The sequence below is a fragment of the Zootoca vivipara genome, chromosome 17 (assembly GCF_963506605.1).
Source record: "Zootoca vivipara chromosome 17, rZooViv1.1, whole genome shotgun sequence".
NCBI classification, from domain to species: Eukaryota; Metazoa; Chordata; class Lepidosauria; order Squamata; family Lacertidae; genus Zootoca; species Zootoca vivipara.
The window spans coordinates 19891854-19908036 of record NC_083292.1 but is presented as its reverse complement, the minus strand read 5'-3'; the positions used below and the strand labels follow the sequence as shown (position 1 = coordinate 19908036).

At 46.7% G+C, this 16183-nt stretch overlaps 1 protein-coding gene across 2 annotated transcripts in view; it reads right to left on the bottom strand.

Annotated features, from left to right (window-relative positions):
• Nucleotides 1-15230, bottom strand: part of BICDL1 (BICD family like cargo adaptor 1) — a 53949-nt gene extending 38719 nt beyond the window's left edge. For both annotated transcript variants that reach the window (XM_060269977.1, XM_060269978.1), the window contains exons 1-2: nt 14381-15230; nt 5057-5272 (exon numbers count right to left, since the gene is read on the bottom strand). In XM_060269977.1, coding sequence (XP_060125960.1) covers nt 5057-5272; nt 14381-14821 — 657 coding nt within the window. In that variant the 5' untranslated portion in view covers nt 14822-15230. The remainder of the gene's footprint in view (nt 1-5056; nt 5273-14380) is intronic.
• Between the last annotated feature and the right edge of the window lie 953 nt (nt 15231-16183).

The following is a 16183-nucleotide window of genomic DNA, read 5'->3' as shown; positions in this document are numbered from 1 at the left end:
ACTTGTTGCAGAATAGCCCCCTCCAACAAAAACAGGTGACCCTGTGACTATATGGACACCTCGCTTCTGAAAAACATCACAAAATGATAAACGCTCAAACTGTTGAATTTGCTTTTCTTGTTCCATAATAATAAAAAATATAGGGTAAAAAGGGACAGATCCTTATAACATCCCTGCTGCTCAACAGCTATTTCTTTTTAAAAGGACATTTTCTGAGCCCCCAGTGACCACTTGCAGACGTCACCGCCGTGTCTCCCCCGGCATCTGCAGCCTCACGGTAACAGAATTGTGGGGGGGGAATCCAGGAACTACCATCCTTGTTTCCGTGGCAACACCAGCCGACTGGGACACTGTGATATACAGTTGCCTAGCAACCAGCGACAAGAGCTCCTGAGCCACTCTGGAAATTGCAAATAAGCCATCCAGGCTGAGATTGATCGTCCTGAAGCAAAGGAGGGCTGAGGCACATTGCTGTGCAATCCGCAGCGCTGACTGTTCTGGTACAAGAAGGATGAGGGGAAATGCACACGTCAGTCCTGGCTTCTGGGGACAGGAAGGATACAGGAGCTGAAGAAAGGGGAAGTATGCCTTCCGAAGCAGCAAGAAGATCCAAACATAGAAAACTGCCTTATACCGAGTCACACCAGTGGTCCATTTAGCTCAATATTGTCTACACTGTCTGGCAGCAGCTCTCCAGGGTTTAAGATAAGGAGTCTATCCCAGCAATACCTGGAGATGTTGGGAATTGAATGTGGAACCTTCTGCATGCAAAACAGATGCTGTACATCAGGCACGTCCAACTCCCCAGAGACTGTGATCTACTCCCCGTATTAAAAAAAACCTGGCAGTGATCTACCCATTGTCATTGGATGGAGGAGGAGCGGGCATGGGGTGGGGGTTGATTGCCCAGAGTTATTGAGCATTTTTTGAGGAGGATTGCCCAGAGTTCTTCAGCTTTTGTTTGTTAACTTTCGGTAAACTTTACTTAATCCCACGATCAATAAGGGTCCCGCGATCTACCAGGATCAGCTGGGGGTCTCCCGGTAGATCGCGATCTACTGGTTGGACATGCCTGCTGTACATGGTTCTTCAGAACCTTGGCCCATCTAGCTCAGTATTGTCTACACCGGGGGTTGTCAACCTGGTCCCTACCACCCACTAGCTGGCGTTTCAGGATTCTAGCTGGGCAGCAGGGGGTTCTACAGCACAAGCTGAATCCTCCATCCATCAAGCACTGGTGGGCAGTAAGGAAATTTTACCACCAAGAAAGATGCATTAGTGCAGGCACCCCCAAACTTCAGCCCTCCAGATGTTTTGGATTACAGTTCCCATCATCCCCGACCACTGGTCCTCTTAGCTAGGGATCATGGGAGTTGTAGGCCAAAACATCTGGAGGGCCGCAGTTTGGGGATGCCTGCATTTAGTGGGTGGAAGGTATAAAAAGGTTGACTACCCCTGGTCTACATTGACTGGCAGTAGCTCTTCAGGGCTTCAGATAGGGAGTCTCTCTCCCAGCCCTGCCTGATGTTAGGGATTGAGCCTGCAACCTTATGAATACAAAACAGATGTTCCAGCACTGAGCTGCAGTCCTTTCCAATACATTTTCAGGCAACCTTTCCAGTATGCGTTATCTTCAAGAACATCATGTTGAGTAATAAGGTCCTTTTCAGGTCTCATTTTTCATTAGCAAAACAGACATAGCAAAACTATAAATGCACACAGAGAAGGGCTGCAACAAGGGATGGAGGAGATATTTGGTAGGCTTTTAATGTGAATCTACCTAATGATCAGCTTCTGAAACACAGCACCCTTTCATATTTGTCCTTCTCCAAATTTTGTGATTCAGCTCTCCAAGCAAATAGCATGACCCCAAATGTAACTATTAGGGGGAAAGAGTGCATATATTGTATGTGGAAATAATATGCAAAAAACCAGCTTGCAGAATTGTGGATATAACAGGGAAATGACGTACAAAAACGTGTCAGTTGGGGAGAATTTGCATTAAAATGCTGGTGAATTTTCGCTTGCAAAAATGGACGTTAGGCAAAACTGCACACAAACATATGAACGTTAGAAATTTGACAGAAATACTGATGAATATTTTAAAATATTTTTAATTTTAAATAATAAAGAATCGTGAACTGATGCAGAAAAGTGGAGAGTTGAACATAAGACTGGAAAAACGAGAAACAGAGGAAAAAGTGAAATTGGCATAGGAAGGTTGGGAAAGGATGAGGTTTTCTTCAGGTATTTGGGGCCCAAGACATTTAAGGCCTTTGACAGAGCCGTAGCTACGGGGGAGAGCTAGCCAGGTTTTCTGCCCCAGTTGAAGCCTCCAGAGGGGCGCTATTGAGATTCCCAGCCTGTGTGTGTATGCAAATGTGCATGTGCAAAAGGGTGTGTGTGTGACCAGGGTGAAATAAAGCCTAGTTTTGCCCCAAGCCACAGCCTTTTTGAAAAGGAAAAAAATATGCTCAAATCCTTTTAGAGTAGGGTGTGAAACCTTTTTCAGTCTGAGGGCCGCATACTCGTCTGGGCAACCTTCCAGGAGCCACATGCTGTGGAGAGCGGGACCAGAGGCAAACATGGGCAGAGCAAAAATGGCAAATTTTACCTTTATACAACAGGCTAGTTCTCCAGCACCCATCCCCAGGCTTGCACCATGCTCTCCCTGAGCACTTTCCCCTTGAACGGAGAAAATTCCTCTAATAATAATAATAATAATAATAATAATAATAATAATTTATTATTTATACCCCGCCCATCTGGCTGGGTTTCCCCAGCCACTCTGGGCGGCTTCCAACAGAAAAATGAAATAGAATAATCTATTAAACATTAAAAGCCTCCCTAAACAGGGCTGCCTTCAGATGTCTTCTAAAAATCTGGTACTGGTAGCTGTTTTTCTCTTTGACATCTGATGGGAGGGTGTTCCACAGGGCGGGCCCCACCACTGAGAAGGCCCTCTGCCTGGTTCCCTGCAACTTGGCTTTTTGCAACGAGGGAACCGCCAGAAGGCCCTCGGTACTGGACCTCAGTGTCCGGGCAGAACGATGGGGGTGGAGACGCTCCTTCAGGTATACTGGACCGAGGCCATTTTTTGCCTGGAATGGAGAAGTGTGTATGCAGGAACCTCTAGGTTGTAGTCAATGTGAGTCCTACTCAGAGTAGTCCCATTGAAATGATCAGACATGACTAATTTAGGTACATTCATCTCGATGGCCTACTCAGAGTAGGATTAACATTGGATGCAACCCTCTGCATGTAAGAAGAGCCTACTGGAACAGGCCAATGGTCCATCTAGTCCAGCATCCTGTTCTCACAGTGGCCAAGCAGATGCCTAAAAGGAAATTCGCAAGCAGGACGCAAGCACCATACCACTCTATCCTCCTCTAGTATTTTGATTGTGGAGGCAGAGCATAGCCATCATGGCTAGCAACCGTTGACAACCTTATACAGTACTCCATGAATTTGTCTAATCCTCTTTTAAAGCCATCCAAGTTGGTGGCCATCAAAGCCTCCTTTGGGAGCGAGTTCTGCAGTTTAACTACTACTGTATATGCTGTGTAAAAAGTCCTTTTTTAAAACTTCCAACACTGAGCTTTACTGGACGTCCATGAGTTCTACTGTTCAGAGAGATGGAGAAAAACTTTTCTCTATCCACTTTTTCCATGGCATTCAACGTTTTATAAACTTCTAGCATCTCACCTCTCACTCATCTTTTCTCTAAACCCTTTTCTTAATCTTTTCCAACTCTACAATATCCTTTTTGAGGTGATGTGACCAGAACTGTACACAACAGATGTGTAGAGCAGCACTTTTAACAGGGATGATACCAGCCATTTTATTTTCAACTCCTTTACGAATGATCATTCGCATGGAATTTGCCCTTTTCACAGCTGCTGCACACATCTTAACTGAGCTGTCTACTGGACCTAATGGTCAGGGGTCCCTTTACTTTTACCTTTAGTATGATCCCAGCCAAGGCCTTTTTCCTGGTACGTCACATGAATCAGAACCCATGAATGAGTATATGAAATTAAGATATATATATTTTTTGTCTCAACATGCATCACTTTATACTTTGCTCTGTCATACATCACACTGATTTTTGTGTGGCTGGAATGCAGCCAGGCCTACAAAGAAAAGAGAAACATCTGTTGCCCTGTCCACTTTCCCCTATACCGTAGTCTCACCCAGCACCATGTGGTCCCCAAAATGCTGCTTGCAAAGTAATGTGGCCCCCATGCTGAAAACAGCTCCCCATCACTAAACTTACACACTTCAGAACCAAAGAGGTGAGGGCAACACAGAGAGAGGAGGCAGGGGTGGGGCTGTCGGGCCGGCATGCTGATATGACGCCCCCAAGCTCATCAATTGTTCCCACTCTCACATAGCAAAGAAACAAGGCAGTTCCACCTTCTTTGATTCCATTTCACTCAGCTATGCACGCAAGTTTCTCTTTCAGAGAGTCCCGGTTTTTAATCTGTTCTCCAGCATACATTTAAACCCAGAACACCACTGAATCTCTTGAGTGAGGGATGAAGTTCTGAAACAAGGACTGCACCTACTTTTCGTTTGAAACAAGCTGAACACCACTCCAATCCTCCATCTCCCAACTACTGCTCTTCACTAACCCACCCTTGCAGACTACCGCGCTACTGTGAAATGTGCAAAACTTAAACCAAGCCCTTCAAGATATACAAAGCAACCTGCCACAGAAGGGAAGCAGAGCTAATATGCAACACAAAAGGAAAAGGAAACATAAGTGACTTTCTCCTCCAACACTGTAAAAACTTTGGAAGCCACAACTTTAAACAAAGACAGTGTAACAGAATAGGGGTGTGTGTATGTATAGTATGTGTATGACTGTAATTGTGTTTTTGTTTTGTTTTTAAGGGAGGGCATTCAATTTCGTTGTACTATTTAAAGTACAATGACAATAAAATATCTATCTATCTAAAAGAGAAAGAGAAGCAACATCAGTGAAAGAGCATGGACTTCAAAAGAAACACGGAGCTGTTTGAGCAGTTCTGACAACCACATGAGACTCACTCACCCTGCTGAGCTGATCTAAGAGTCTTTGGTTCTGTTCAGAGAGTTCCTGGACTGCCCGCGTTTTCTCTCGATCAGCTTCTCGGAGGTGAACCTGTTGCTTCTCCAGCTCGTCCTGGAGTTGCTTCACATCGCTTTCCAGCTCTGACACCCGTCCTTCCCATTCTCCTTCTTTGTTCTCAAACCGTCGCCTTAGCTCATGCTTCTCTTGTTCCAAGTGCTGTGTAACAGGGGAGACGGAAGGGGAGAGGGTCAAAATGTCACTGTTCCAACCCTTCACGCTTTCTGCTACCATGCACGTTTTTTTAAATTTAAAAATGCATCACTTAAGTCATATAGATTCTAGCCAGGGCTGCCCAAAGACATTTTGCTCTCTGGGGTCAAGAACTAGATGGCGCCCTTTCTCAATTCCACATAAGGAAGCCAGAAAAACTGGTATCTGAATCCTCTTCCAGGCACCTCCAGACTGTCAGCATCTTCCAGCAGCAATTCAACTGCATTCCAGAACTTTGGTTTGCACCTAAAGGGCCCCTGCAGAAGTTGTTATTATTATTGTTCTTGTGCATTCATGATGATTTTTACTCATGTTGGTTTTGCGGCAGTGAGATGGCACCCTGCTTTTTAATACTGTTTGGGCCTGCAAAGGTTTTGGGGTAGACATACAGCTTCATTTCCAATCCGTGCACGTCCCATAAATTCCCTCTGATAAACCCAGTGCAGACTGATTCATTTTGGCAAATGGGGTACTGTCCTACCAACCTTGGTCTGCCCTCAACCAGCCCCCATCTATCTGCCTTCCAACACACATTCAGCCCACAGAGTGCCACTGCCTGTCAGTGTCCTTCTCTTTGGTCTCAGTGTTGCCTTTGTAGGACTCAACAATGAGCCTTATCACTACTTCTCCCCCGTGCTCCCCCAAATTGGCTCCTGGGAATCAAGGGGATCTGAGGGGTGCAGAAGGAGGCGAGGAGAGATAATTCTATCAGGAATGGCATGCTTGCGCTGACATAATTATTTTACTGTAATAGCATGAGGCTGAATTCCACCCTACTGAATTCCCAACGGCATCAGCCACCAGTGTGATATCCTGTAAGTTTTTATACCACAAACGTCCTCGTGTGTGTGTCCCACTTTGCTGCATTATAGCGCACAGCATCACAGGAAAATTAATAAAGAGGAATTATGTGCAGAAAGTGTAGTGTAAATCCACCACTAATGCACAATTATTGCATCAATGACATGTTGCCAAAGATCCCCACGAAAAGATCCATCTTGCTCAGGGGTCAGCAAACTTTTTCAGCAGGAGGCCGGTCCACTGTCCCTCAGACCTTGTTGGGGGCCGGACTATATTTTGAAAAAAAATATGAACAAATTCCTATGCCCCACAAATAACCCAGAGGTGCATTTTAAATAAAAGGACACATTCTGCTCATGTAAAAACACCAGGCGGGCCCCACAAATAACCCAGAGATGCATTTTAAATAAAAGGACACATTCTGCTCATGTAAAAACACCAGGCGGGCCCCACAAATAACCCAGAGATGCATTTTAAATAAAAGAACACATTCTGCTCATGTAAAAACACCAGGCGGGCCCCACAAATAACCCAGAGATGCATTTTAAATAAAAGGACACATTCTACTCATGTAAAAACATGCAGATTCCTAGACCGTCCGGGGGCCGGATTTAGAAGGCAATTGGGCCGCATCCGGCCCCCGGGCCTTAGTTTGGGGGACCCCTGATCTTGCTGAATGCTGTTGACACTGACTGGCAGCAGCTCTCCAGAGTTTCAGACGGAAACCTGTCTAAGCCGTTGGAGAGCTGCTGCCAGTCAGTGTCAACAGTTCTCTGATAGATAGATCAAGGGTTCAGCTCAGTGTAAAGCAGCTTCCTATGTTCCTCATGGATTTCAGGCAGGGGGTGTTCCCAGCCCTACCTGCAGAACCTGGGATCTTTTGCATGCAAAGCAGTTGCCCTACCACTATGCTTTGACCCTTCTCCTAAAAGTAAATATCTCTGTCCTCGTGGTTCAGAACAAAGGGTTAACTTAAATGGGAAAATGGAGCAGCTTTATACTGAGTCAGTATTGTCGGAGGGATTCAGTCACATACCAGCAAATTCAGGTCACACAATTATAGCTAATTAGGAGGCCTTTTGCAGCATACCTGCTTCCTGCAAAGGACGAGACTTTCTGAGCTAAGGAATGCATTGGGACAATGCTGTGAAAAGTGTGGAATAACACCTGCTTTTACGCAATGCCATCTAACCTCCCTGCAAACAAATCAGGATGAATGCTCATTAAATAGCCACTGTTGTCCAATCACTCTGAAAACACTGAAAACAAATCAAGATGAATCTTTCTTTGGCCAAACCTTTATTACGCATTACAGATATAGACCATTTTAAAACATCCATATACAATTACACACACACACGTGCACACACACACACACACACACACACACAAAAGAAGCAGCCATATAATAATAATTTATTATAATAATAATAATTTATTATTTATACCCCGCCCATCTGGCTGGGTTCCCCCAGCCACTCTGGGCGGCTTCCAACAAAACATTAAAATACAGAAATACTATATAACAGGGGTGGCCAACTCCCAAGAGACTGCAATCTACTCCCAGAGTTAAAAACTGGCAGTGATCTACCCCCTTTTTTGGAGTTCAGGTCAAAGTTGTTGAGCTTTTTTTAAGGAAGGTGGAAGGCCTATTTTGGGGGGGGGTTCGGGTCAAAGTTGTTGAGTTTTTTCAGGGAGGAGGTAAAATGTTGAGCTTTTTGTTAGGGGAGCCACAGTTGTTCAGCTTCTTTGTGGGGAGCTGATGATCTACCAGTGATCTACCGCATACGTCCAGTGATCTACTGGTAGATCACAACCTACCTGTTGGACTTGCCTGCTATATAAGATATATAGTAACAAAAATTTATCATTGGATTGTCTTTTATTCTTTTATCAAGATGAATGCTCAATAAACAGATCACCTGGGAGCACTCCCAAAGTCTCTTGTTCTCTCAAATAAGATGAGCCTGCCAGATCAGGTCAATAGCCCATTGGGTGCAGCATCCTATTCTTATAGTAGCCAATCAGATGTCCAAATGGGAAGCCCACAAGCAGGACCAGAGCATGAGTACCCCCCCTCCTCCTGCAATTGGTATTCAGAATAGCCATCATGGCCAGCAGTCCCTGATATCCCTATCCTTAACTGCCACTTCGCCCTTGCTTTCACCTCTGCCTAAAACCATTCCCTAGAACACCTGTATGATACCATCTCTCCTCCCTTCAAATTCCTCCAGATGAACAAAGGAAGCTGCTTTATGCCAAGTCAGACTCATTGGTCAATCTAGCTCAGTGTGGTCCACACTGACTGGCAGTCACCCTCCAGAGTTTCAGACAGCGATTTGTCCCAGCCTTTCCTGGAGAGGCAGGGGATCAAACCTGGGACCTTCTGAATGCATCTAGCACACAGTAAGCTTTTAAAGCAACCTTATTACATTTTCAGCACCTCATCTCCAAGTAGATTCAAGAATAAAAAAAAATGCATAGTATTTATATAATTCTGATTGTCCAAACTGCTTCAGGCATATGATTTCAGCATGACCATGCTGGCTAGGTCTGACGGGAGTTGTAATCAAAATATCTGGAGGGCATCAGGTGTGGAAGGTCACTTGCAATATTATTATTATTATTATTTACACACCCTTCACCCTAAGGTCCCAGGGCAGGTTACAGCATTGAAACACAATATAAAAACTAGCATTAGCTTTTTTCTTTTTTCTTACTGCAGAGGGACTGAGTGAGTTTATATCTCAGGTCACAAGTGAGTTTATATCCGAGGCAATAGTTGAACAAAGGGATTCCAGATTCAAGCTCCATCTCTCAGATTGCCATGCTGCATGCCTTTAGAAAAAAAAAGCCCACAGTGTTCAATGGGCCTTACTGCCAAGAAAGTATGTGAGTGCATACAGGATTGAAGTTGTTGCACCTAGTGCAGAGACGATTGAGAGCTCAGTGACTACATATTGTCACTGAAATAAACTCATGATGGGTCAGAGACCAGCGTGGCCTACATATTTGTGAAAGGTTACAGAAACTTGAAATATGGGGAAGCAGGAGATGGTGCCCAGTAGGGAACAGCTGTAGCTTAGTGGTAGAGCACCTACTTTGCATGCAGAATGTCCCAGGGCTCTTATGACCGCTGCCCCAAATCCTGGGAAGGTACTGCCAGTCAAGGTAGAAAATACTGAGCCAGATGGACCAATAGTGTGACTCAAAATAGTGAAGGGCCATAGTTGAGTGGTAGAGCACCTGCTTAGCATACAGGTTCAATTGCTGGCATCTCCAGGCATAGCTGCCAAGTTTTCCCTTTTTTCGCGACGAAGCCTATTCAGCATAAGGGAATTTCCCTTAAAAAAGGGAGAACTTGGCAGCTATGTCTCCAGGTAGGGCTGGGAACATTCCGTGCCTGAAATCCATAAGGAACATAGGAAGCTGCTTTACACTGAGCTGAACTCCTGGTCCATCTTGCTGACTGCTATTGACACTGACTGGTGGCAGCAGTTCTCCAAAGGTTTCTGCCTGAAACTCTGGAGAGCTGCTGCTGGTCAGTGTCAACAGTACTCAGCAAGATGGAGCATGGGTCAGACTCAAGACAAGACGCTAGATGTATGCAAAGCAGTTCAGTCTAGAAGCAATTTATAGAATGTTCCATCACTCCTGGATACATAAAGGGTCTCTCAGTGGTTTCCCTGTGTTTCCTAAAGCATTAATGCTGGAGGTCATGAAAAGCTCATCTGGAGGATTTAGTGCAGTCATTTCCAGGCATGAAAGAATTAAGGTCATTTTATATAGAAAGAGGGTGGGGGAGAACACAGCACCACACGAGGGCTAATAGATGGAATTTCAGGAAAATGCTTTTTTCCATAGAAGTTGCAGGCTGGAGACAGAACATTCTGCCTGTCTAAGAGTCAAAAGAGGTTTGAAAGCAGAATTGATGATGTGGTGAATATTTATTTATTTTATTTATATCCCGCCTTTCCTCCAATGAGCTCAAGGTGGCATACACGGCTGTCCCCCTCCCCAGGGTGGCTGGTCCCACCCCACCTCACTGCCTGGGCCAGCAGGGGCTGATGGAAGCTGTAGTAAAAAATATCAGCAGGGCACGAGGACAGCTGCTGTAAACTCTATACATACAGTAGTATTGAATTGCCTCTACCTGTTCTGGAGGCCAGGACCCGAACCAATGGATTCAAGTTACAATAAAGAAGATTCTGACTAAACATCAGGAAGAATTTTCTGGCAGTAAGAGCTCTTCAACAGTGGAACAGACTTCCGCAAGAGATGGTGGACTCTCCTTCCTTGGAGGTTTTTAAGTACAGTATATAATTCAAACTCAAAAGAGCCTAGTAGGCATCTGCATTAAAGTTGCTTGCAATGTGCTCTAAGTGGGGCGTCCCTTGGGCTTAACTTGGAAACTACAGCCGGTATAGAATGCAGCAACTAGGTTGTTGAGGGGCATTTCTTCAACACCGTGTGACAAACCTCTGAGGGTGCTGCACTGGCTGCCAATATGCTACCAGGAACATTTCTCTTTGTAAACTACTTTGAGGGTTTTTTAAACAGTCAACTGGTGTATAAATTTTAGGAAATGAAAAGGAACATTTCAAGGTTTCTACTTTTAGCACTGGGACCAGCTTACCTAATATATGCCTGCCCAGCAACGGCAATTCTCAGACAGGCACTGCTGAGGGTGTGGTTAGCTTGCCCTAGAAACTAGGAATTCAGGATTGTAAGTCCAGCCCTCTGCAATCAATTACCAGCCAGAATTGTGCAGGTGCATCACATCATTTTGTTTAGCTACCTAATTAATACATTTTTAGGCTTTCCTTGATGGCTGACCCAGTCACTTACAGAATATTGGTTGCCTATTTGCAGAAACAGTTTTGTCGTTTTCTAGAATTGGTAAGCTATGGTTTCAGAAATGATTTTTATTGCTTTTAGAAATGGTTTTTGTGTTTTGTCCTGTTTTTTATTCTGTACACTGCTCCAGCAGCCTCTGTTAACTAAGTAACTAAATGCTTAGTGCAGGCATCCCCAAACATCGGCCCTCACTGGTCCTGTTAGCTAGGGATCATGGGAGTTGTAGGCCAAAACATCTGCAGCGCCGCAGTTTGGGGATGCCTGGCTTAGTGGGAAGGAGAGCAGGTAGATCAAGGACCCAGCCAGACATCCTTGTTACTGCGCATTCATTATCATTTGGTGCTCATATCAATATCAGGGAAGTTATACATGATCCTGCCTTCAGTATTGTTTACACCTGCAGAACTCTTGGGGCAAATGTTGTGTTTTGGTTTGGCTTTGTCCTGCTTTTGTTGCACTATTGAGCAAGGGTGCTCCTCCGGATGACAAAATGCAGTAACTCTGGGGAAGCTTCACAGAGAATATAATAAAGTAGAATGGTACATGAACGGTCCAGAATAAACCTATACTCTTAACAAACTACGGTGAAGGAAAATGTGCTTGAATGTGCTTTAAAGATATATAGTGTGTACACAGCCTACAGTTTCATCATCCCTGATCATTGGCTGTGCTGGATGAGCCTGGTGGGACCAAGAGTCCAACAACCTTTGAAGTGTCACTTGAACCACACCCCTGCCCTAAAGGGAAAGAATCCACAGAAATAAAAAAGGCATCAAGAAAGGGTGAGTGGTGACAGGGATATTACAACCATTCTATCTGAAGAAGTGTGCATGCACACGAAAGCTCATACCAATGACAAACTTGGTTGGTCTCTAAGGTGCTGCTGGAAGTAATTTTGTTTGTTTGTTTGTTTGTTTGTTTGTTTGTTTCGACTACATCAGACCAACACAGCTACCTACCTGTAACCTTCCCCAGATCTGTCACGCTCAGCACTGTAGGATGCCAGGGTCATTCAGGGCACACTGATTGGAGAGCATAGGCTAGCATGCTGTCTCCTCATCCAATCAGGATGCCCACAGAACTAGGCTAGGAGGGGCCTACAGTGGCATTTTATCCCTCCCCCTGACAACTGCCTGTGCTTGTTTAGGGAGGCCCTCTCACTTTGAGAATCAAGGCTTCAAAATAAGTTATGAAACCATGGAAAGTGCTAGTGGGACAGAGCATCGTCCTTGGAGCACAGCATAACTGCTGCTGATCACCTGGGCAACTATGAGCGTGTCGCTTCCTGCCAAACTTATCCTCCTACTTGCAAAAATTGTGTGTGTGTGTGTGTAAACAAAAATGACACAGTCCAAATACTAACAGGATAAGCAAGGAGTTACACATGGAGCCTACCCAGGGTAAGACACATGGAGCTCCAATTGTCATGTACAGAAAAAAGTGAGGAACCTGTGTACCTCGAAATGTCGTTGGACTAAAGTTCTGAATTTCCACGACAGTTCCAACAATCCCTGACAATTGCCCACACTGGCTGGGGCTGGCGGAACTTGCAGCCCAAGAACATCTAAAACAGGGAAAGGGAACCTGTGTCCCTCCAGATGCAAACCAATGCCAAGTCCCATCAGCCCCAGCTAGCATCATCGATGGCCAGGGATTATGGAAGCTGGAACACAGCCACCTCTGGAGGGTTACAGGTTAGCCCCACACACTCCCTGATGTGCAGGACAGCCAACCTGCTCTCATCTGTACTACTTAGGTGGCAATCCTTGGTCTCTCCCAACCTCCCCATCCCATTCTTTCTCAACTCCCTTTGAATGGGTAAAAGTAGGAGGCCTATAGAGGGGCTAGGGAATCTTTCTTCAGTGCCAGGGCCACACTCCCTTGCAGGGAGTCGCCTGGTGTTGGTGGGTGGGGTCAGAGGCAAAAGCAGATGGAACAATGTACAGTATGTAAATGTACCTTTGTACAGTGGGTTAGATTCTCTGCACATCCATCCGTCTCTAGACTCTCATCGAGACAAGCAAGAGGCATTACCAGAGTTTAAGGACATTAGCATGGCCATGCTGGCTGGGGATGAAGAGAGCTCTGGTCCAGGACATTTGGAGGGACACCAAGTTGGTGAAGACTGTTTTCTGTTGTATTTTTAACTAATTCCCCCCCCCAACCATTCATATGCTACTGTGATTTTAAAATAACTGTAAGCCACACTGAGCAGTACATAGGCCCTAGAAATGGAGAATACACATTTCTTTCTTTATGAAAATTCCAGACAGACAATAACACTCAAGAGGGTGCAAAGCAGGGCCAGAAAGAGTTGTGGCTTGGGGAGAGTGGGTGTGACACAGGAGAGTCCCAAGGGCCAGACAGAGAGGCCTGGAGGTCCTCAGGCTTCCCTGACTCTGAGCTTACCACAAATAGGGGCAATATGTTGATGGGGCTTCCCAGCGCTAGAGCCTGGTCACACGAAGGACATTTCTATGTTGGGTGCATGCAGTTTCTATATTTCATCTATTGCTGGCACTAAATATGTCTTCTGTAGCATCAGAAATGATTAAGGGACATCTGGCAAACATACAGTAAACAGGGCCTTCCCCTCTCCTCTCAGGACTGCATCTTTCAGATACTTCAGGTTAGTTCGATATTACACAAAAGTTCTGCTCGTGCTCTGCTCCACTGCTCAAACCTTCTCCGTGGCCTTAGCTAGAGCCACCATGACTTGCTAGGCCCTGGCAGCACAATCTATTTGCCAGTACCCTGAATAATTCAGACGTCTCAAATTAGGTTAGGTTCCCACAAATGGCAGTCCTGAGCATGGGCAGAATACTTTCCCCCACATTGCAAACAGAAGACCCCGAGACCCAAATCTGAAGTCATAGCCCTTTAACCCTTATTAGCTATGACAAATTATATGTCACAATCCAAGATGCAAAGGTCTTGGGGAAAGAAAGGGGGCGGCTGGAGTTAGCTGATGGGAGAGGCTCTCTGCACATGCTCAGAAACTCTTCCTTCACAATCGCAAAATATGGACTCTGCACATGCTCAGATGCCCTTTGGTTGAATATTAACACCCAGGGCCTAGACTGTAGACTCAAGAACACAAACACAAACACACACACACACACACACACACACACACACACACACACACACACACGAATGTGTTTTGGAACCTGCCAGAGTGGTTCTGGGTCTAGGCCTTCGGTAAACCTGAGTTCACATTAACTGTCCCCTACTTGCACATCTGGGGTTATGGGATAGGAGGAAGCTCCGCGGCCCCAATCTCCGGGCGGGTCACACGCAGCTCTCTCCCTTTCAGAATCAGCCCCAGCGAGGGGCGGCTTCCCCTTTCCCTTTCCCTCCCCTCCTCGCCCTCTTCGGCCGGCCGGGCCGCCTCACCTCCAGCTTATCAGTCAGCTCCTTGTGCATCCTCTCGTACTGGCGGCTCATATCCTGATTGCGCTCTAGCAGCGCTTTCCCGAGCCGAGCGGCTAACAGCAAATCCTTCTCCTTTTGCCTCATCAGGGAGAGCAGCTCCGGCTCCGGAGCCGCCGCCGGGCCCATCGACTCGGGCTCCCCGGGCGCAGCATCCCCGGCGGCGGCTAGCAGAGCCAGCTCCTCCTCCAGCTCCAGCTCTCCTTCCGAGCCGCCCACCTCGAAGGCCGAGGAAGAGGAAGCATCAGGGGCGGCGGCGGGCCCGGCTGTGGGCGAGCTCCGGCTGTCCTTGGCTCCCCCCGCCGACGTCGACTGGGGCGGCCCTTGCAGTTCCATGCGGCAGGCGCTGTCCAGTTCCGATGGTGCTGAAACGGGCCCCGCCAGACCCAAGCAGAAAGCGGACATGGCCGGGCCCCGGGCCACTCCAGGCTACGAAAGCCAGCGGAGCAGGGAGCCCGGAGCCCGCAGCGGGGGGGAGCCGCGTTTCTCCTCTCCTGCCTCTTCCGTGCGCCCCTGCGCGGATGCGAGCCGAGCCGCCCTGGGTTTGCGTGCGGGGGCCGCCGCCGCCTACTCTGCCTCGCCGCCCCGCTGTGGCCGCCTCTGGAGCCGCGCGCTCTCAAGGCGATCGGGACGTTCCTCCCTCGGCGGAGTTAAAGCAGCAGCAGCAGGAGCAGTCGTCGTCGTTGTGGTTTTTCTTCCTGCTGCTGCCGCCGGCCCAGCTTTGCAGCGCCGCTCCCCGAGCCCCATCTCCGCCGAGGCACCTGCAAAACATCGCGCGGCCCCGGGAAGCTCGCGGAAGGCCGCCGGCTGCTGCTGCTGCACAAACAGCCAGCCGACTCGCAAGCCCGGCTCCGCCCCGCCCCTTGTCCCTGACGGCAGCAAACACCTGTTTGGCGGCCTGCTCTGATTCGCTTAGCCGGGTAGCTCCACACAAACTGGCCCACAGGTGCGGCCCCTTCCCCTCCCCGCAGCCCTGCCTTGACTTAACCCCCTGCATGCCTGGGAACCTCCCCTTCGCTCTTCTTGGCCTGGGCTGGCGCTGGGCCCAGTTGTTTTATTTACTAAGAAAGATTTATGGCAGCTGCATCAAAGCGCATCTCTAAGGGCATTGCTCTTCTGCTTTCGCCAGCAGACTCTGCCTTAAGGAATCCGGCATGTTGTAGCGGACCCCTATAAAACGTCTCCTCAGAAGTAAGGCCCGTGGAGTTCAATTACATCCCAGATGGGTGGTGATAGTCTGGCTGCAATCCTAAAGGCGCTGGTAGAGAGTAAGTCCGATTGAATTTGGCAGGATTTACTTCTCAGTAAACTGAGCTTCGGTTCGTGGTGTTAAATAGCTTCCCTTCCACGCCTTCTTCACAGCCACTAAAACGAATTAGCAGATCCTCCCTGAATTCAAGGAAGGGTCCCCTGACGACTTAAAGACTTCAGTGTTGTCATTTTTTCTTTTTTCCGAGTTGGATTTAAGTTGAATGTATGGATTTAACTTTCAATTTATATTTTTACTGTTAATATTGTTAATTTCAGATCTTTTATTTTATATGGTTTTGTATGTTTTCATTATTATTTCAAGAGTTTATGTGTGTGTTCATTTTAATTTGAATCTCAATAAAGTTTATTTTTAAAATTAAAAATTAAAATAAAAAATAAAGACTTCAGTGTTGTAGCGAACTAAGTTCCATTCAGAGTAGACCGACTGAAATTAATTGGATCCAAGTTGCTGTTTTTACTACTACTACTACTACTACTACTACTATTATTACTATT